Here is a 22,542-nt window from a genome sequence, read left to right on the forward strand (position 1 = left end):
AAAAGTAATGCGGAGCAACAAATGCCAAGAGATCCTGTATTTTGGGTTATTTTGGTATTTTGTAAGTATGGATTGGACTTGGATACATTTCCTTTAATGCATATCCCTTTGGACCAGAAACCCAATACCTTGTGTTCATACAGCGTAAGTGTAAATCAGCAGCTGATGGTACTGTCAGGATGAGCAATAAACTGAACCCCATGTGTAAAACCTGTGTTCCTTTAAGTCTTATCCTCCAAAGCCGACGAGAGCTGCGTCCCTGTGTTTAAAGCGCCTTAGAAGCCAAAGAGCACAGAATGAGAGAGTGATGCACAATATGTTGAATTCATAGCAGGCGATATATAGTAAACAATACAACTAGCTAATGATCAGGTTGCTAAAACCACCACGATGCCCAATTCAAACTCATTTACGGATGTTGCAGAAATGGGCAAAACATTTGAATGTTACCCAACATCAAAATACAAAAGGGTTATCCTGAGATGCATTGACGGCACACGAAGGGCAGCCAACTGCAGTTGAATCACTAGCTGTTTGAGTCCAACCGGTCACGTGCGGTCACAAGCGGAGAGAGAAGGAAACGGTTAGACGACTCCCATCAGTCTGCGCGGCAAACACTGACTAACACCATTTAACATCATGATGTTTCTCCAAAGCACTCGAAGGGCGTCCGTGCCAGTCGGAAGAATAACGAGGCCTGTATCTGGATGAAGTCTAGACTATGACGATATGATACCCACCGGCGTCTAGTTGCACTTCTTGTTCCAGCAGAGGAAGTGTGTGGGACGTCGTGGCGATGCAGGTATTAATCAGCTGTTTACACGGAGCCGGGAGGCTTCTTTTTCTTAAACAGCTGGAACACACTCAACGTCCCTTCAAGAGGGGAACAACAGGCAATGTGGGGGAGCCGAGGCACTAAACGTCTCTTTGAGGGGAAGAGCTTTTAATAAAGGGGCGTGTGAGCTGGTGTCCTCCAGCACAACTTCAGATAAACACTCAATTCCACTTGAGGGGGTAATCATTGCGCAGAATTTGGAGAATGGAACGGTTGAAGAATGCACAAAGTGCCAGTTGGTAAATACGCGTCATGCTCGAGGTGACGACGGTCCAATCAACCCAGACGGCGAAGGCTTTGCGTATTCCGATGCGTCTTAATTCGTTTGCTCATCTCGGAGATGAATTTCCTTGTCATAATCGCTTCGGTCAGGCTTCAACAATCCTTCACTGCAGGCAAACCTCTTTTTGGTGCGCAGCCTGCATTCACAAGTGAGCAATCCGCCGCTATTGTTTAGGGCTCAGAGACGGCATGAATATCCAATTCATTTCATCATATCAAAACCATTAGCGAAAGAAAAAAAAAACCACATTGATTGATGGACTACGAGTCTCGCCGCTCGGTTCAGGTGTGGAGTCGTTGCCAAGTAATCGACCGAGCGGCCGCTTCATGAGCACTTGATCGAGGTCTGATAAGAGCTCAAGCTAAATCACTGAAGCAATTCAACATCCAGTGGAATGAAATCAAAAAGTAATTGTTACCTTACTCGGTAAAAAAACAGGGAAAATTTGTTTACGCTGGCATAAGTTGACAAAGCTAAACAAGCTCCATTATTTTTTTCCTATCGGCGGGGGGCTTTTAGCTGTGTGACCACCTATGACTATTTGTACTACTAACGAGCCTTATGCATTTTAAAGTGAGGCCTCCGATCCACCGAAAGTGGCCTAATTTTCTGTTATGATGCATTTTGTTATGTAATTCAATCTCTTGTATCTGCTCAGATGGTCAGAAAAGTAAAAAAAAAAAAGATGTTTGTAGCTAGAAAGGGGTGAAAAGTGAAGGCCGGAGGGGGGGCGGCTGAGCTTGAGAAGTAGGAAGACAGGGTGAGCGAGAAATAAGGTGAGAAGGAAAATAGATTAAAACAGCAGGAGATACATAAAGGTGGAAAAGACAAGAGGCCCGGGGGTAAATGAGAATGCAGAGAAAACTGGGAAATGTTTGGAGGCGGGGAAGGAAATACATGCTAGGATTCTCTTGGAACATGCTAGTTCTCGCTGCAAATGTTAAAACTCACTGATTAGTCTACACAAGCTCGTCAATGTAAGGCTCTCCGGAGTCTTCCCTCTCTGAATGGTACTTTATCACAATGAGCGTCTTTCTATGCCTGTGGCAGGAGGCATTACTTTTTAAGGATGTACGAGTATCCGTCCGATCCATTCACGTGAACACGATGTCCCAGAAACTGCTGGCAGGGAATTTGTTCAGATTATTACATTATATATATTTTGGAGGCAAAGAGGTGTTTGTGATCTCACGTCATTCCGAGTCTGGAGAACACAACATCTCATCATCATGCACCAATGTCCACTAAAGGATGAACTGATTCAATTTAAGTGGCCATGAGCCTCCGTATCTTTTTTTGGGCATTGGCTCAATAATTTATTTTAGACAAGGGGATTGGAAATATCCACAAATGTTCAAAATATTGGTGGACGTTACTTATAATATTATATTACTTACATATGTTTGCAATTATAATAATTGTATTATTGGTATAATAAAAAGTGTAAATTGAGTGCATATGCACCATATGCCTCATGCCTCTCTTTAAACATTCCTTGTCCGTTACATCGCCTGACGGGACGCGTGATTGCGGATGTGTTGTTGTAGAGTTGGTAAAACACAGTATCTGAGGACAGAGATTGAATATAACTTGTAGATCGCTGAAAATACTGTCCTATTCACACGAGACTTATGCAACAATCCGTCCATTCGTCAAACTAATCCCCACCAGCTCGGATTGTAACACGGCTCATTTGTCGCGGCCCCACGAACAGGACGCCAAATCACGTTTCGTGTGGCTCTTCCCTTCAGACTGAGCGATGGGCTCCAAAGTGGCGAGACAGAGGCTTCAGATCGAGCCGCTTCTTCCTCCATCACTCGCGACGACAGCCCGGATCTGTGTTGTTGCTGTGCCAGTGACCGCTCACTGCAGCAGGAAGGGAAAGAGGCGGCCGGCTGTGTCTCCTGACAGAGGGATGGAATGACGGGTAAAAGAGAGGGAGGGGAAAGGATGAAGCGACGAGGAGCTCAAACAAGTGGGTAAAGAGAGATGGGGGGGAGAGAGAAGCGCCTCCCTCCAAACTCATAAAATCAATCAAATCGGGACACTTTGATTCGGATTGTGTAGAGTTTCTGGGAAAAATAAAAGAAAGCCCCGGGGCAAACAGTTCTTCTGTCATTAAAATAAAAGCTTTCTACAAAGGAAGGTACAGATTTGTATTAGACTCGTGATTTAAACGGTTGTTATCGGGGGTTGACTGTTAATGAGAATTTATTTAACAGATACAGACAGTAGGTGGAACATACAAAGAGATACAAATGTGTTAAGTTTGAATGTCATCCAGACATGACTGAGTATCTTTGTAAAGTATAGAACTCTATGGAAAATTATAAAGTTCATTCCAAAGTAAATCAACGTCTTTTCAAGGTCACACATTCAAGAGTAAAACCTTTGACTGCACCCTTTTTTTAAGCATTCCTCCCACGGTTGCTCTGCTTTCATGACAGTCACCACGGGACATAAACGTGGTTGGGAATCTGAGCAGAAATCAATGTTACGGAAGCAGATTCAAATCCCCGCTTTAACGGGTTGACTTTTGACTTGGTATTCCTGGAGACGGTCGCGGCGCTTTGCATGTATTCCATGTGCTTTGCGCTCACTCCGTTAGAGTGCTTTTCCTTGTCTCCAACGTGTGGGCTTTTGTCTCTTCAGTGAGAAACACATGCTCCAGGCCTCTGAGATCATATCACACTGGACCTAATGGGCCGCTAAATGCTGCGGGGACTGTTTAGAGATGTATGAAGAGCTAATGGCTACGACAAAAAGACACAGTAGAAAGACGCCAAACCTCCCCTCGCTGTAAGTTAAATATAAATGTGCCGCTGAGACATCCAAGTGTGAAATTCACTGTCGGCAGATTTATTATTGATGGACTTTGCCGCACTTCCCGATCCAACCATCTTTTTTCTTTTTTTGGGAAGGTTTTTCCTGTGTGAATGTGAGTGTTTTGGGATGAGGTACAGACTGTAAATACGTAAGACTGGGTATAGGTAATGGAATTAATTGAATTGAACCACACAGACACCACTCCCATAATGTAAATGAAATAAAATGACCTTTCAAAAGTCAGAATTAAAGGACGTACGAGTATCAGTGACTTCCAAGTGTATTCATATGACTGTTTTCTAATGTGTATTATTGTTGTTGTGATCCTGAGGTGAGGTTGGCTGTTTTTTTTGTACCTTTGGAAATAGTCTGCATAGCTGTTTCTACCCGTTTCCAGTTATTATATAGACAAATCACATGCTAATTCACACCCAGAGGTGACTCACTATTAACTGACTCGTGGGGGGTCTCTGCCTTGGCACGACGGAGATCCTTTCTTTCTATAGATCCGTTCTCCTCCTCCACGGCCCTCCGTTTATTTTCTCTTTCAGCTGAAACAATTCATCTGTCGATACATCCGGGTCGGGCTATTTTAGTCGAAAGCCTTTGACACCTTAAGCACCGAGAGTGAATACTGACAGGAGGCCTGCAGGGCGATTGTGACTCACGGATCGAACGGTTGTCATCTGATGGAAAGGTTGGTGCTTTCCTCTCGGCTCCTCCCGTCCACACGTCGCAGTGTCCGTAAACAACACAGCGAATCCCACGTTGCTTCATTGTATTTTCTTTGCAGCAGCCTACTGCACTTAATTGCTTATGATTGGTTAAATGAAGCGGTCAAACAATGAATCTACAGAAATAGTGACACTAAACTAAACACTAAACAACCAAGGTTATGTCCTCAGATTACGTGTTTGGTCATTTAACCAGTGTACTAAGCAGGGACCCAAGATACATAAATAATAAATCAATTCAAAATAGAAGGTGATTCATTAATGGTCAATTAACTGCTAGCGGACATGTTTTAGCTTTACTTGTATGCATAATGGAGAAGAAAGTAGGCCTATTTCTGGGCCTGGATCAGATAATTAAAAGTGGTCTTATTCTGAGAGTAGATTTAAAAAAGAGTCTCAGGTCGCACCATAAATAACCATACTATTTGTGTATTCATCATTGATTACAAATGAGGAATAAACAATTGGGGGTCAGAAATCAACAATGTTAGCCTTAAATCTCTTCATTTAAAGGTTCATTTTTCATGCTCATGTCAATCAGCTGACCTCATCAGTGTGTATCAGATCGCCAAAGTCAATGCAATCACTCCTGCTAACCTTTCACAGTGATTTATTGGACCTGCTCATGCATGGCTATCTGTTAAAATATCAGCTCCCCCGGGGTGCTGCGTGGTGTGGACCACGCAGCCTTACAACATGTACTCTGAAAAGCCAAAGCAAATAGAGCTGCAGTCAATTTGAATCTCACATGCACTCGGTGCACTTTCTCTCTGTCACTCAGACAGTGTTTTGCATTTCAAATGAATGCTTCCTGTTTTCTCCTGAGGCCATAATCTTGATACGAAACATTCATTGGTTTGTTCAGTTGTGACTTGTTGTTGTCTTCTCTCTCTCTCTGTCTCTCTAGAGATTTGCCCGTGAGAAGAAGATATGAAGTTAGCAGACTCACTTTGGATGCTTTGGTTTCTCCTGGTGGTAAGCTGGCAATTTTTAAATTAAAGGAAGCTGCAAGGTGAACTTTCCCTTCTCTTTCTACCCATTATGTATGCTGCACAAATGTGTTTGAACATAATATTCTATTTTCATTAAGTGGACATGTAATATGATTTGGTCTAGTGGTTTTCTTTTCTCAGAAAAAATCTCATGATTAATTTTTACTCACCATAATTGATAATTAAAGTTTAAAGTTATCTCCTCTTATTACTGAGCCAAAGAAGAGAATGTGATCCACGGCTGCACGTTTCTGCATGTTTTATATATTTTCCCTTTATGCATATGATGTACAGTCTACCGTGTCTTGCTTGCATTTGAACTTGTCGTTTTGGATAAAGACACAACATTAAAATGGTATATACATCATTGAACATTTTAATTCTGCATTGTGATGTATTGTGCACAACACTTCCTTCTACCAGTTCTACCATCATAACGTCCTACAAAGGAACAAAGCATTCACAGGCTCTCGCTAAAGGATAATGGCTGATGTTTACACATTTAAAAACACCAACAGGAACTAGAGTGAAGTCTGGAACAAATGAAGCAGAAACTCGCCAAAGTACACACATTATAATTACTGTTGAACCAAAAAACATGGCCACGTTGGAGATTTAACTCCACATTAGTACCCTTCAAAATAAAAGTCTCTGGGTAATATTCATCACATTTTACAATTTATGTATATATGTACGTCTCTTTTCATGAAATGTATCGCCGGCGGTGGTTTGTTCCAACCAAATATGAAGTGCTATCTATCGTCAACATGATGTATCTACACTCTTCTCCTGTATGAGTCTGGGCTTTCTTCTTTTTTTAATGCTCTTGCCATTGAATCGGGAAGATATTATAATTTGAGGAACCAAGCCTTGGCATCTTTTTTCTCGTCTGTCGATACTGGTGGTGGCCTGGTGGTCGTATGTATGACGTCATTTACTTCAATGTTTGGAGTGACATCATATGTACGGCTGCTAAACTGCTACATGGGACATCAGCATTCTCCCCATTGTTTTGTTACGGTGTTTTTTTTTGCCTTTTACAATTGTTTGTCAGACAGGTAAGAGTTGTATTTTTGGTCGAAGTGACGCAGAGAGGAGGTTTGCATCTCAGTTTTGAGGAAGCATGCAGATACATTCTCCCGGAAAAAGTATTAACATCCCTAAAATGATTTACTAAATGCAAGCAAATGAGCCTTATACACTGAGTCTTAAGTTTCAGCCCAAAATAATGTAGGAGACCAGTCTTACACAAAGGGGCTCTTTTATCCTTCATTGAGCATTATCAAAATCTGCATTTCCCTCTCCTGGCTTCTTCACCGCTAATGCTACCTCCAAGTATAAACAATAGAGCCCTGATAGGATTCACTTTTTGAGGAAATAGGCTGCTTAAATTCTTTTGTGAGCTCCAAAACACACTTTGATGGATGACACGAACAGCGAGAGACTATAATTTCAAAGCGGAATAAAATCCTCATCAGATCAGCTTTGAAGGGGCTTCAAAAACCCTGCATGCTTATTCCTCCATTTCATATTCCTTATTCTTGCGTTAGGGAGCCTTTATCTTAGCATGACGAAACTGTGAAGTATTACAAAATTCTGTATGATCTTCATCCAAGACGTATGCTCATTTTTGGCAGTGAAGTAAAAGTCGACTCAACAACAAGTGTACACTGTCCACGCTGCCGTGTTTCTAGTCAATGCAAACAGGTTTTCCTCCCCCCTCGTCTCCACAGCACCGGGTGGCGGGAGGCCCCGAGTCACTCTCACATCCATCACTCATGCCTGGACACACAGGGACAACTGGACACGGTGTGACGCCGAGAGAGGGTCAATACGATTGTCTTCGGCCGTCCCAAAAAGACTTCCGAGACAACAGAACCGGTGAGAGGGCCGGCTCGTTTCGAGGCCAAATGGATGCCAAATGGATTACCTTTAGAAGAGCATCACGGGCGCAATGATGTTGTGAGGTGGTGGATTTTGGAGCAGAATGTGGTTGATGTCGTTGTTTCAAGGTGATGGTAGTGTTACATTTTCTTTCCAAGGTACCTTCTGTGGACGCATGTGGGATGGTTTATTGTGCTGGGATGAGACCCCAGCTGGGACATCTGTAACACAAAACTGTCCAGATCACCCTGACCGGGACTCGACCGGTAAGAAAAATGAACCCTTCTCACACAGACGCACAACAACAAGATCCCATACGTTTTTAATTCCAGCTCAGCAGGAAGAAGAGAAAAAGATCCAATCTTCTGTTTGTATGAGGGAGATCAAGGTTCATGGTGTGATAGAGAAAGGCCTACTGGGCCATCATAGGGCTTCAGGGAGCCAGGAGGAGTTTCTTTGTATTTCACATGTTACGGACAGGTCAGAGATGGTTTTGAGGATGTATCAACTCATAATACAGTAAAATCACATGTTTATACGGTTTTAAAATGTTATTACGCTGTGATTGGCATTAGTTGTTGTAAACATCCTTCGCATGCACTGGCTCATTGCTCAGCTGTGTGAATACAAGTCGACTAGTAACAAATGAAATGTGTACATCAAGGAGGGTCTAGTTCTTCAAGAAATTGTGTTGCTGCTCAGATTCTTACATTTTGGGGTGTTTGAATCTTTGTCCGCATGCTAGCAAGCTAACCGTAGCATTTAACTCAAAACAGAGCTGCATCGCAGTAAGTGCGAAAGACGGCCAGAACAAGACATTCATGAACCAGATGCGAGGCAAATCGGTGTCTTTAACCAACCAGTCTGAATAAAAAACAGACATGTATTTTTATTGCATTTATATTGAGCAGTTTTTGCATTGTGAATTGGGCTCAATCACGTCTGATTGAAGCGATCCAGAGTCGAGTCATTTCTGATTTAGGAGATGCAATGTGATGGAGTGGGGACTGGGGAAGGGGGGGGGGGTTAAGGGAGAGGACAGAGATGAGCTAAAGGGTATATGGAGACAAAAAGAGAAGGAAAAGAAAAGAGTCTTTCAAGGAGAAGTCAGAGCCAGAGAGATGGATTGGGAGAGGGAATATGCATGAAAAGTGAGAGCAGGTGTTCATGTAAGACACGGCTCATTATGGATATTCCCCAAACTGCCTCTGACGTTAGCCGTCCTCTTATGGCTCCTTATTTGAAAGCAAATGCCGCTGATATGAGGCTTCAGGGGGAGACGTGCAGTTGGATGTGGATGCCGAACAGTTGACGAGGTGTTTGGTGAAGACTAGGCAGTCGGGTTACGGATGCTGATGTCTTAGCCCGAGTCATGGATCTGCACTGCATGTGGTTTCAAACCTTGCTGTTGAGAACCAGAAGATGTCTCCAAGTAGGGTATTTTCTGTTTGACATAGTGTTGTGATAATGTAGGCCAAGTTAAATAAATCACAGTTGTTCGGTAATGCTAATAATTTAGGTCCCAGTTTTTGCGTTTGGATAATGCTGAAAAACAAACGGAGAAAGAACAGTCGAATGGAAGCAATAATGTGCTTATGAGTACTTTGATATTTGGAGCTTTCAGGATTTTAAAGCATGTTGTGTTGTTCTTTACAGAGAAAGTGACCAAATATTGTGCCGAATTGGGTAACTGGGTTCAGATTGGGTCCACTTGTCAACCGGCTTCAAAGAACCAACTAGAGGTATTTGGTTACTTACTTTTCCCCTTCAGAAACGTGAGAAAAAGATGGAGCAAGTGGCACCCGTCTGTATACTCATTTTCACACTGTCTTTCATTCATTCCTAGACGGAAGTTCCCTATTACTTGAAGCCGGCCACCGGGGTCACCGGGGTTAATGCAGAAACCGATGGTGTTGTGGATAAAATGATCCGTGAGAATGAAAATAAATGCTCTGAAAAAATGAGGCAAGATCCACCTTATAACAAATCGTCTCACACTGGTGAGTGACTTTGATCCACCACCGGATGCTTTGACTCTACTGATCAACGTGACATGTGCACGACGAGAGTTAAAAGCTTGGCCTCTACTGTCACAGGGCTGTTCTGCAGTCGTAACTGGGACGGGTGGCTCTGCTGGGACGACACGCCAGCGGGAACCAACGCCTCCAAAAGCTGCCCCAATTATTTTGGTGACTTTGACCCCACAGGTGAGCTCTGCTTATTTCCTATCAACCCTCGCCTGACCAATTCAACCCTTTATTCCTTTTTTGACTGTGTTTGAAGTGCCTGGATTTAATCGCACAACTGCTGTTCACAGAGAAGGCGACCAAGTACTGTGAAGAAGATGGTGAGTGGTTTCGTCACCCAGTGTCCCTTCAAATCTGGACCAACTATACACTCTGCACGACCATCCATGAGAAGAGACGGGGGGTAAGATGTTCCTGATCACGTAAACTTCCCATCAGGTATTAAACCACGTGAATGTAGGTTGAATAATGCCTGGTGCATGGATTCCAATGCTAAGAACATATGCAGGGTGATTTTGGGTTTTGTGATTTCAGTGGGTCAGCCAGACAACATGTAAAGGTTCGTACTTAAGGCACGAGATGGGGGCATTCATATTTTATCCATTAGAATGGTACAAAGTAGTTTTAGGGCACAACATCATATCCATTTATTCCAAACTAGAAGTGCAGCTACTAAAGTGAGTCACATGGCAAAACTCAAACGATCTGCTGCATAAACTAGTGTTACTCCCAAAAAAGCTGTTGAGGAATCATCCTTTTGTATAACACCTCCGTCTATTGTTGATCTAAAACAGTTCATCACTTCTTTCTAAAATGATCCGATTTTGCACTACAACCTATTGTTGTGTGAACAGTTGTCTCCTGTATCAGAAGACCATCCTTTTCAAAGGAACCCGCATTTAAACATTTTCTTTCGTTCAGTTTGACCCGCCGCTCTGTGGGTTACAAGGAATTATCAGTGATGAATATTTGAATCAAACTGTTAATTTAATTTATGCATATTACAATATTTGTTTTTTGTTTGCAGAAACTGCAAATGCTTGAGAATGAGCACTCTTGCCACCAGAAGATGATTCGAGACCCACCTTTTAACAAATCAGGTACTGACACCATCTACCAAAACGTACCGCGTGAATCCGTCAGAGAAGTAGGAGGACAGAATGAAGAACATTCGCCATCCTGATTCTGGGGCTTTGTTGACGTTGCAGAGCGGCACTGCGGTCGTAACTGGGACGGCTGGCTGTGCTGGAACGACACTCCGGCGGGAACCTTGGCCTCCCAAAACTGTCCAGATCATCTGTTCAACTTTGACCCCATGGGTGAGCAGCTTCTCCCAAGTATTTAGCTACCGTATTAGAGGTCTGCTGATTTAGTTTTTAATTTAATTGTAAATGATCATCTTGTATTTAGAGAAGATTGATTTTAAAATTGCTGTGAGGATTGATGATCCTACGGGAACACAGCGGCTCACACCTACACAGTTGTGGGAATTTAGAGGATTTCTAATCGACGACATAATTCTTCTCTTTTAGAAAAGGCCACTAAGTACTGTGGCGAAAACGGGCAGTGGTTCCAACATCCAGAGAGCAATAAGACTTGGACTAATTATACACTCTGTGCTGGCAACACCGAGGAGAGGTCGAAGGTAACGTGTCCTGATGTTCTCTAATAACTATGCAGGATTTATTGTACAGTCTGTAAGTTGGTGACACCGTCATACAAAGGCAGATTAAAGCTATCGTGAGCCTAATTATCCCACAGGGTCAGCCAGACAAACGCTACTAACGAGGTAAAAGGCTGGAAATACACTTGTATTAATTAAATTGTATTAATAATGTCATTAAAACCAAAGTGATTTCAAATGGGATGAGTTCAATAATAATACAGTGTTCAACAAGCGAAATGAGCAATACAAGTTTGATGTGATTTGCCGTGTTAATGTAGAATCATAGAAAACGCCGACATCAGCACCCGCATGGTTCATTTCGTCGTTTCTTTCCCAGCCAACCAAAACGAATGGATTGCACGTCGTTCTTTTTCGCCCTCAGTCCCACCGCTCGTTGTTCAACCCTGACTGATTATGACGTAACCTGCGCGCGTGTGTGTGCGTGTGTGTGTGTGTGTGTGTGTGTGTGCGTGTGTGTGTGTGCGTGTGTGTGTGTGGGTCGAATGAAGGCAGCCACGCAGCTCTCGGGGGACACCGAAGTAGAGTCGGCCGAGGAGGCCACGGTCGGCCCGGCGGGTAACCCAGAGCAACAGGAGATCGTGAGCAAGAAAATCCTTGACAGCCAGTACAAATGCTTTGAGAAAATGAATCGGGACGTCCCTTACAACAAATCAGGTAACGGTGTTATCCACCGCAAGCCGTCACGGGCCAAACGATGGAAGTGTTTGACCTGCTGCGTGTGGCATTATCGCAGGGTTGCACTGCAGTCGTAACTGGGACGGCTGGCTCTGCTGGGACGACACCCCGGCGGGAATTTACACCTCTCAGAACTGCCCCAACTATTTTGTCGATTTCGACCCGACAGGTGAGCAGAAAGACTCAAGAGTGGCTCTTTATTAAAGATGTAAATGATGAATCTGGCTTTATTGACTGCTTTTTTTTTTTTTTAAAGAAAAATGAATATGGAAAATGAATTATTCACCAGGGCCAACTGGACCCGATCACACAGACACAACTGTGTGAAGGTGAAAACATTTGGTGAAAATGAATTTATTACATAACGGTGACTATTTTTTTTAGAAAAAGCTGCCAAGTACTGTGGGGAGGACGGGCAGTGGTTTCGGCACCCAGATACCAACAGGACTTGGTCCAACTACACACTCTGCAACGAAAACACTAAAGCAAAGCTGAAGGTAATTCTCTTCAGATAAAGTGACTTGCTTTTATACATATACTGCATGTTGGTCACAGTTGTATGTTTGAGCATTATTTTCCTTTTTCCACACGTCCACTGGTATTTGGAGCATGTGCAGAAAGGGTAAAATGCGGAAAGGGGAAAGAAATGTTCCACTTTGGCCATAAATACGGTTATTTACATTACGGTTAAACATTTGTACACAAAAATTGTATTTCTCAAAACACATTCATCTGATAATCTGAGCTCCTCAGATTAGACACGGAAAATAACTCTTCTGTTTGTTGGGTAACGTCGTTGACATAAAACACAGGCCTGACGGAGGAGTCTCCTTACAAACAGCCTGGTGTTGACACCGTCACATATTAACAGCCTCCTTATCACCAGCAGCCACTAGCGGCAAGTCCTACGCCAGCCAGACCGTATATGATATAACGATAAAATGGTCCCTCGAGGAAACTTGATCTCTGCTGACGAAACCTCTCAGCTTCTGGAACCGTCAAAGAAATTAGTCGAACTGACCAAAGCTTTAGCTTTCAACTGAGATTTGATATTATTGTTGTAGTTGTAGGGGTCGTCGTGGCGCAGGGGGTAGAGCGGGTGCGCTGCCACATGTCTGTCCCATGTCTCAAGTCGAAGTGTCCCTGAGCAAGACACCTAACCCCTAATTGCTCCCCGGGCAAAATGTAAAAAAAGCCATGGGTTTAAAGTGTAACGTAAGTCGCTTTGGATAAAAGCGTCAGCTAAATGACCTGTAATGTAATGTTGTAGCAACATTCTGCAAAGAGTTTTTTTTAATGTCGTTTTACCGTCACAGACTGCAGATTATTATTGTTGTTTTTATTTCTTCCCCATTGAGAGTTGATCTCATCGTAACAATGTAAAATGTCATTTTATTTAGTGTCACGTGTCAAATGTTTGTTTTTTCCAAGTACTGTTTTCCAAATAATGTAGTGATGCCACATGGTTCCTATATGTTGTCTTTGTCTTTACAGTCGGCGTACATCCTGTTTTACATGGCAATTGTAGGTCACGCTTTATCCATAGCCTCCCTGCTCATCTCTTTGGCCATCTTCTTCTACTTCAGGTAACACATATTAATTGGTAACGTATCTGCAACAGTAGTTACTGGTTTGATGATGTTGTAATAACATTGTAATAAAACTGCAGGATGGTTGTACCAAGATGGGAGCCGACACAGACAGTCCTAATTCTTATTCATCGATAGTGATTCACTCAATCAGTGCTATTTAGTTTCAGGCACTATTATGAAAGGATCCCACGTATGATGTTGGGCTTTCACTACAGTCTATTGCATCGCTCATGATAGGCAGTACTTTGGTCTTGACCGTATGTGCAGTCAGTGACATCCCTTCTGCCCTTTTCCACACCAGTAAACACTGGAGCAACACGGGACGTTTTTCAGTGTTGATGTCACATTTTATAATGTAATCAAGAGGGCTGATTGTTTATTCACTCTAAGAGCCTTTCAGCGGCAAGTTAAATTGATTAAACTAATACACTGCATTAAATTAAAACTGAAATCAGTAATGAGAAAAGTATTAACATCTAAGCTACTTTCGCTAATTAGTGAGATCTGTAAACCTGAAACTAGTTCTACTGCTTCACTGAGTGTCAATTTATACAGAACTGAACTGTCGTTAATTTCATGCCAAGTTGGTTTCCTGGTGCTGCACATTTACTCCATGGATATTTAAGATTCAAAACTGGAGCCATGTCGTCGATTGAATGCTTTTAGTTTTTTTTTACAAACGTGCACATTATTGCATTGCTCATTAAGGTCGTTCATCCGACGGATAATCCCAAAGGGACAAAGTGCTTGTTTAAAGGAGATACTCCTAATTAATATAGGAAGGGTGTAATATGCAGTTGATGAATTTTGAAGTTTGGAAGTGAGAAAGCCAGGTTGGCAGACTGGATGTTGATGAAATAAAGTACGATTTATAGTTCTACAGATATTTATGAAGAAACCTGAATATTGAGTCAAGGGGAAAAATCGGCTTTGTTTTGTTACAGTGTTTGGAAAAGGTTCTTTATAGGTGCTGTTGTCCATGAACGCTGCAGCTGTAAAATTTGATATGTGCCTGACCTCCTAAACGCAGATGTTTTTCAAAACCGATCTCTTTCGAGACCCTCAGTTTGCTGCACAGTTTTATGCAAACTCGTAAATCTCACGGCCATGTTTAGGGCAGGTGCGTTATTGCAAAACCTCATGACCCACTGAGAGCTCTTAACTCGCCGTGCAGAAACTCAGCAGGACATTAACAACTCAAAGTCACGATAATTAAGATCTTTATAAAGTAACCAAGTAATTGGCTTAGAAAATCTTTTATATATTTCCTTCCTTTGAACCATGACCTACTTATAGCTAAAACACTTGATATATTGGAGGATTAGGTTGTATTATAAGATCCAGATGTGGAGCTTATACTGGTATGCAATGTGCCACAGCTGCACTACTCTGTTATTTACAACTCTGCACTAACACCGTTAAAAGTACTCAAGCTTACCATAGAAAAACAGTCGGTTGAAGATGTTTGGTCGTGGGACAGTCCAAAAACGCTGCCTTTAGGATTCGACATCCCATTTGGGGTAAAACCCAGTATGCACAAGCATTCAGCAGCTCCTGCAATTCCTTTTATGTCTGGGGCAAAAACAAGAGGTTTCTCCACCCGAGACATCCACGGCCTCCGAATAAGTCAGGGAAAATGCAAAGTTGCACGTGTTGTTTTCCTCTGGCGTGAGGAAATGTAATGTTGATGAGTCTCTGGGGTTTTTACGGCTCAACAGAGAATTGCTTATTCTCCATAAGCAATAACAAGATGTTACTTTAACTCCTTCAGCTAGAGGAAGTTCTTTAAGCTAGATTCTGAACAGATATTTACACTTTGATTGTCAAGTAATGTAGTTGTGTATCAGTGTAACGGGAGTCACCCTTGGGATCTATTATGTATTTTTGGTATGATAACCCATCATGAGAAAAGCTCATTGATTTTCTTTTCTAGTTTACCAACCACAAATAATTCTGAGATGATAATCAAGTATTGAACCATTCGATATTTTTACAGAGCGTTAAATCTGGCCTTTTTTTCTTCACGCAGGAGTCTGAGCTGCCAAAGAATCACCCTCCACAAGAACCTGTTCTGCTCCTTCGTGCTCAACTCGGCCCTCACCATCATCTACCTGGTGGCAGTGGTCAATAATCCTCCAGTGGTTGCCAGGAACCCGGTGAGTGCAGCATCTGTCGAGTGTCTACCTGTTAGCGCTCTCACACGTCCATTCACAATGACTAAGAATCATGGTTTGACACACACACAACATCGACGCTAACACAGAGCAGGTATGTTTACCGTATTCGCCACCTCGTTTTAACATCTTTTCATTATAATATTTGCCTATTAGCACAAAACATATAGTACAAAGGAGGTTTACTGGACTGCCATTAGTTCCTCAGGCATTTGTAATGGGACATGGAAAATCCTCCGAGGGGTCTTCATGAATGTTGAAGTATAATATTTCAGAGAAAGTTCTGTTTGGTCCAATGTATTGTTAATAAATGAGCTAATTCCAACCTCCCCAGGCATCCGTGGTTCCCAGGGTATGTGATTCTTTGTACTAGCATTGTAAGAGATTGGTGAGGGCCTCCCGCTTCGGGGACATCAATGTTAAAACTGCAAATAAACTTCATAAAACGTATTTGCTAAGGATAGCTCATTTCAAACAGACCTGCCGTGTCGTCTAAATAGTTTGTACGACAGGCGTTTGAGTACATCGTAAATAGGATTAAATCTCACAGTGGCATAACTCGACACAGATACTCAACAGACAGATGTTGCTCTCTTCTACATTCTTCTGTCAAGATTTTTGGCGACACACTGAATGCATCATAGGAATTCTTTGAAACCCCGAGGTCTGCTTTGGTAGGGATGATAAATCTGTCTGGTAGGAATCCCTCACTATCGGACCTGAACATAAATTCATGTGTTACTTTTCGAGGACCGATCCTTTTTTTGGAAAAAAAACAAACAAAGAAAATCTGTTAATCTGTACTTGCTTCTTCTTAAGCTATAAAAAAAAATGAAATAAGTATGACATCTTTTCCGCGACGTAGAACTCGATAAAATGAAACCGATTTAAGCTCCTGAACGTGTATTTAAAAATTAAGAATTTATCCTCCAAAAATGTTGAAGTGCAAAAACAAAAACAAAAAACAAAAAAAGAGAACTTCCGATGATAAAAGTGGCGAAACAGCAGCATTTTAAAAGTTTTCTTGCACCAAATACAATCCCATCAGACCCCAGTGTTCAGACGGAGCTTCTCTGGCACGAAAACATACCAGAACCTTCCAGAAGACAGCGGAAGCTTCGACTGGATTTGGATTTCATTTCGCGTCCTGCTGTTGCTTCTTCTTTTTGTGCGTTCGCCAATCGTGGCTCATCGAGACTGCCTTCCTCTCGCACGTTGTATTTCATCTCTAAACGTACCCGAGACGCAGCCGTCATCATCAGCGTCAACAGACGTGCACATCCGTGCAGCGGCTCGCTTTCAAACCCTTTCCCCTCCTCTGGCGTTCATCAAAAAAAGGTTCCTGTCAAGTCCGTCACTTTCCGACACGCCGCCGTCGACCTGATGTGCTCACTTGCATGTCAAAACACAATTGGTCACCGTGGCCCCGCTTTGGGTTTTGGGATTCCGGGGGATTCCCGCGGGTCTGCTGGGAAACATTTTGAAATGTGCAGCGGCTCATGAGCCCGTTTTCTGCCCCGGTGATTTAGGAGCGGTGGATTGTGGTGGAGATTTGCTTCTCCTGGAGTTTACAAGCTCTTTTAATTCTGCCTCTGGTGTGGTGACACGGAGTCAGCAGTGTTTGGGCGAGTGGATCCCCCGAAGCTGAGGCAAGAAACATGAGAAACATCCACATGCAGCTGAATTTGCGAACCAGAACAATGTCGGTGCCTCTCGACAAACCTTTAGTGAGAACCAGTTGTGACTGTTTGCACTGACCTCCGCTGTGGTGTGTGAACCCAAACCACAATGCCCACAATGTCATCTTACCCTGCTGTGCATGTGAAAATGAAGACTGACTTCCAAACTGAAGCAGTTGCTGATCAGTGATCAGTGAAGAGTGTGAATGACTTCCAACCATGAAAGGTCCCTGGAGCTTTCGATCGTTAATGAGCATCAGCGATATCGGAGCGGCGGGTCCAGCGTTATGCGCCATCAGCACCGGGTGGACGCACGCACACATGATCTCCTCCAGGCTGTGCGCCTGGAGGAGATCATTAGTCAAAACGGGAAGAGCTCACTGCACGCAGATACGAGTCCATGTCTGCAGATTCCCCGAGTGGAAGAGGAAATGTGGGGAATTAAGGGAGAAGAATATGGTTAAAAGTTTTAGAAGTAAATAATCATTGTGTGTTTTCGAGCTAAGAAGACGCCAGAGAGCCGGACTTAATAGCAAGCCAGCATCTGTCCATCTCAGAACTGTGGCTCGCGTCCTGATTTCTTCTAAATATACTGTTACAAAGGTACTGTTGTAGGTTGCGCCCAGAAATCAGCACCACTCCAACAACGTGGATTGGTGCTGATGTGGTGCTGATGTGGTGCTGATGTGGTGCTGATCATGAAACCAGCCGGTCCTCGGATCGCCTGCTGCACTGCGTAGTTTTGTATAATCTGTTTACCGTAAGGTTTTATTTACCGTAATGTGTGCAGAAACCGATTCTTATTTAAATGACGTCCTTCTTCAGCCGCTCTCATTCTCCGTTCCTCTCCGAGCCGATTGTGTTAGCAGATTTCCTCCTTCCCCCGAGCCCACAGGTGCATCTAATTTATCTCCTTACTTTTCCAATCTTCTCTTCATGTCAGGTTGGAAAACGGCTATTGTGTGAATGTCCCCTTTTCGCTCCCTTTCTGCTGCGGTACCACAAACCACAAGAACGTTACGACAACAGATTTCAGCACCTCATTAGTATTAGATATTTTTTGGCAGAGAGACCTGCCGACAAATATTCAAGATCCAAAAATAACTACATATGCAGGCACAATAATTAAAACGATCTTCAAAAATATCAAAGAACATGACATTTTGTCTCTAACTTGAATCAGGTTTGCAGTACAGCTCGAGCAGACAACATGAAACCAGTCTTTCCCAGTTGACTTGCCATTGGAGGTTTTCACCCTGAAATCTGTCCTGTCCTTTGTTGTCATGGTTCCCCACATCACAGTCAGACTGTATAGTCTTGCGGTTGCAATGACGATGCATTTATTATGTCAACAATAGCTCAATTATCTGTAAGCAGAATTATCAAAACATAAAAACAATGATGAGCTCCACGGTATCAAAAGGGAATTAAAAAAAAAATGCTTTAAACACAATCCGCCAATCTTCTGTCCAGCAAATAGGAGAGCAAGAGCGAGAAGTTCAAGTTGTCCTGCAACAGCACGCACTTTGTAAGCACAGCTCAGTGTGTACTGAAAGTAGATTTGTGTCACTTTGCACACATGGATCCTTTTCAGGGATCCAGATTTGATGTCATGAGCATTTTGGTCTTTATAAAATGAAAATTATTCAATTCAAACAAATGATTCCTGTTTTGTCTCTCTCTGCAGGTTGGCTGTAAAGTGTTGCACTTCTTACACATGTACATGCTTGGCTGCAATTATTTCTGGATGCTCTGTGAAGGCATCTACCTGCACACGCTCATCGTGGTGGCCGTGTTTGCAGAGGAGCAACATCTGCACTGGTACTACCTCCTGGGCTGGGGTGAGCCAACCTGCATTCGTTCGTTGTATTCTATTGTGTGTTCAATAAAGTTTCTGCTCACTGAAAACAAGTCAACAAGGCGGAACACGATCTAGAAGCCAGAGGTGACATGTACCAACCCGATGTCGTGCAATATTACAGCCCCCCCTGCTAAAGTGGCCCCCCGTCGCTTAGCGCTGTATTGTTTTTAACCTGGTTCAAAGCAGGAATAATGGGTGCAGTCAGTCAAACAAGGAGCCCATGGAGCTAAATGGATGGTCGTCAATAAAACCGGGGAGGACAACCTTGAGGCCTGTGTTCCCCGCGTGTGCGTGTGCGCATGTGCGCGTGTGTGTGTGCGTGTGTGTGTGTGTGTGTGTGTGTGTGTGTGTGTGTGTTTGTAGAGGCAGCTCAGGTCCATCTGTGGACGATGTGCTGCAGCGCCTCAATGGTGTCTGCAAATAGACAAATGGATTTTGTTTAAAAACATAATGTCAAATTTGACCGGGCCGTTGCAGGAAGTTCTCCCATGTGGTGTTGTTTTTCAGGTCGGAGCCGTGCTGTTGCAATAGGAAAGTCGATCCAATGTGTTTCAGAGAGTTTTCTGTGTTTCTGAAGGAATAATCTATCTTGTGAGAAAGTCCTGAAAAACAACTGACCGCACTTTTTACCGTTGCATAAGTGACGTGTTATTTCCCCCTGAGTTCACTCGAGGCCTCACATGGCCACCATCTTTTTCCCATCCAAGGCTTTCCTCTCGTGCCGGCATCCATCCACGCCGTGGCAAGGAAAAAGTATTTCGACGACAAGTGAGTAAATGTCCCAGAAACTCAAATGCAAATAAACAGGAGATGTTTACGCGCGCGCTCGTCGGCGTGCGAGAGCGTGAAGAACCTTATGTTTTTTGTGTGTGCGGGTGCACGTGTACTTTGGGCCGCGGACAGAACAGACTGACGTGTTTTTCTTTCTGTAGTTGTTGGATGAGTGTGGAAACCCATCTGCTGTACGCCGTGCACGGGCCCATAATGGCAGCGCTTCTTGTAAGTCTGCTTATCCAATGTTCCAGAGAAATATTCTGATCTTACAGCTAAAAAGAATATTGTCGGTTAATTTTCTTAGTAGTATCAGAATAAATGAATAAATATGTTTGTTTTTTTAACTTTCTGCAGGTGAACCTGTTCTTCTTGCTAAATATTATTAGAGTGTTGGTGACCAAGTTGAGAGACACTCACCGGGCAGAGTCCAATATGTACATGAAGGCAGTGAGAGCCACTTTGATCCTGGTGCCCCTGCTGGGAATACAGTTTGTCATTTGTCCCTGGAGGCCGGAGAACCGCCTGGCCGGCGAGGTCTACGAGTACATCATGCACATACTCATGCACTACCAGGTACCGAGCATTCAGCGGGAGTTCTGTTTAAATACCAGAAAGCAGCCGAGTTCAAAAGGAAAGAGGGTTGAGGTATTTTGCACATCTGGTAACAACTTAATCAATAATAAAAGGTCAGAAATAAAAGTGGAAACGATGCAGTCCGGTCAGACTCGAGATTTACATGTTAGATATGTTTCCCTCATTGTTGTCTTTACATTTAGCTAGCAGTTAGGCCCTGAAGTAAACAACAGGAAGGAGGTCAATGAAATTCACAGTTTATTCACTTTTGTGAGGGGTTTCACTGCTTCACCACATTCCCTTACTTTAATTTCACTTTCAAAAAGCAGCGCTTTTGTGCAGCAACTTATCGAATCAATATTGAACGATATCGCTTTTTGTTTGTCTTCTTTTGCTTTTCAGGGATTACTGGTGGCAACAATATTCTGTTTCTTCAACGGAGAGGTGAGCATGCCTCATTTACTCTCACGTACTAACTAAGTGTGCTTACCTACGGTGTCAGGGAGTTCACACATTACTGTGTTTTCAAAAGGTCACAAAAACTCTTCGTCGACAAAGACACAACATCAATAGAATTTTCTCAACAGGATTTCAAAGCCTTGCTGAAAATGGACTCTTCTTTAAAATACCCCTCTCAGCTGTCCGACTGCGTGCGTCGTTACTTTGGATCAAACCCAAACAAACGAGCCAGATTTCATTACTGAAGGGCCGAGGGTTAATGCTCAGCTCCATAGACCGATTGTGTGACGGACGTCTTCAAAGGTCGCTGCAAAGTAAAGCGCCAACAATACGACCCGCAGCAGGGATCAATTGCACGTTTTTAGCAGGTCACCGTGGCGGTGTGAAGTTCTGCAGGTCGTGGAGTTCTGCACAGCTCTTGCTCTGTTTCGAGCTAATATGCGTTAAGAATAACATGTGAAACTCTCCGCGGAGGACAAGGATGTTTGTCTGAGAGGGACGGGGCAGAGATTCATAAACTGACAGGGACGGCCGATTTAAATACCTTGCATGAACTGTCCGGAACAGAGCGGCGAGCTGCGGACTTCGGCCCTGGAAAATAGGTCAGGTATTAGCTCATACATGATCAGAGAACGCCGCCGGCCTACTCGTAAACCGCGCAAACAATGAACGGAGCTGAAACAACGTGTAGAGCATGTGTTTAAAGGATGAGGCCACTTTCGGGGTGATGAGGGATCAATGAACACAAACCACCACAAGGGAACCAACGGGTTTGCCTGCTTCACTCGTATAATGACCAATTTAGCTCGCTTAATCAGGACACGGGTTTCTTGGGCGGGTTTCAAATCTGTTCATTGGTGTGAAGGCCAAACTGCACAGACCTGCCTTGTTTCCCAAATGGTCCCATTGTGGTCTCAGGTCATTGACACAAACAGTCTGCGTGCTGTTTTTGTGACATCAAGCAAGACCTTCTACATGCGAGCCGCAGGGCCGTTCTGCTCCTTTGTCTCAGTGTAACAATTACTGTCACAATTCACATCATTAGTTCATTAATACCCCAACATTAATTACCGTAGTATTTGGTGTTACACAATAACACGATGGCACTGCTGCGGTTTCTCTCTTCTTAGTAATTCAGGTTCTTGATAAACAATCACTGCTTCAAAGGAAAAATGTCAAACATTTACTCGTTCAGCCTCCACAATGGTGCTGCAGTTATTTGACAAAAAAAAAAGAACACATTATTCCTAAAGCTCCAGATCCGTCCCTCGACAATATCAGCTTGTAGGCTGGGCCAGAAAATCCCAACACCCAGACGCACAATTATTACCCCTGCGTACAGCGTCCAGGAATCATGTTCATACGCCACAAAACGTCCCCGTCTGAGATAATGTTACATTTTTCAACTGATATCTATTTATCAACTGAAATTTGAAAGATTTTAACATTTTTTGAGAGCCCTTCTGTGAAACGGGAACATTCTTTTC

The 22,542-nt window shown here is 43.2% G+C and overlaps 1 protein-coding gene across 2 annotated transcripts in view; it reads left to right on the plus strand.

Moving 5' to 3' along the window:
- Positions 1–22,542, plus strand: part of calcr (calcitonin receptor) — a 39,290-nt gene that overhangs the window by 12,447 nt on the left and 4,301 nt on the right. For both annotated transcript variants that reach the window (XM_040188853.2, XM_040188854.2), the window contains 20 exons: positions 5,586–5,653; positions 7,404–7,551; positions 7,713–7,820; positions 9,211–9,296; positions 9,401–9,554; positions 9,651–9,761; positions 9,872–9,984; positions 10,609–10,681; positions 10,790–10,900; positions 11,114–11,226; positions 11,757–11,922; positions 12,002–12,112; positions 12,328–12,440; positions 13,438–13,529; positions 15,565–15,691; positions 19,076–19,229; positions 19,957–20,017; positions 20,182–20,248; positions 20,378–20,596; positions 20,999–21,040. In XM_040188853.2, coding sequence (XP_040044787.2) covers positions 5,609–5,653; positions 7,404–7,551; positions 7,713–7,820; positions 9,211–9,296; positions 9,401–9,554; positions 9,651–9,761; positions 9,872–9,984; positions 10,609–10,681; positions 10,790–10,900; positions 11,114–11,226; positions 11,757–11,922; positions 12,002–12,112; positions 12,328–12,440; positions 13,438–13,529; positions 15,565–15,691; positions 19,076–19,229; positions 19,957–20,017; positions 20,182–20,248; positions 20,378–20,596; positions 20,999–21,040 — 2,214 coding nt within the window. In that variant the 5' untranslated portion in view covers positions 5,586–5,608. The remainder of the gene's footprint in view (positions 1–5,585; positions 5,654–7,403; positions 7,552–7,712; positions 7,821–9,210; positions 9,297–9,400; positions 9,555–9,650; positions 9,762–9,871; positions 9,985–10,608; positions 10,682–10,789; positions 10,901–11,113; positions 11,227–11,756; positions 11,923–12,001; positions 12,113–12,327; positions 12,441–13,437; positions 13,530–15,564; positions 15,692–19,075; positions 19,230–19,956; positions 20,018–20,181; positions 20,249–20,377; positions 20,597–20,998; positions 21,041–22,542) is intronic.

Source organism: Gasterosteus aculeatus, chromosome 10 (assembly GCF_964276395.1).
Source record: "Gasterosteus aculeatus chromosome 10, fGasAcu3.hap1.1, whole genome shotgun sequence".
NCBI lineage: Eukaryota > Metazoa > Chordata > Actinopteri > Perciformes > Gasterosteidae > Gasterosteus > Gasterosteus aculeatus.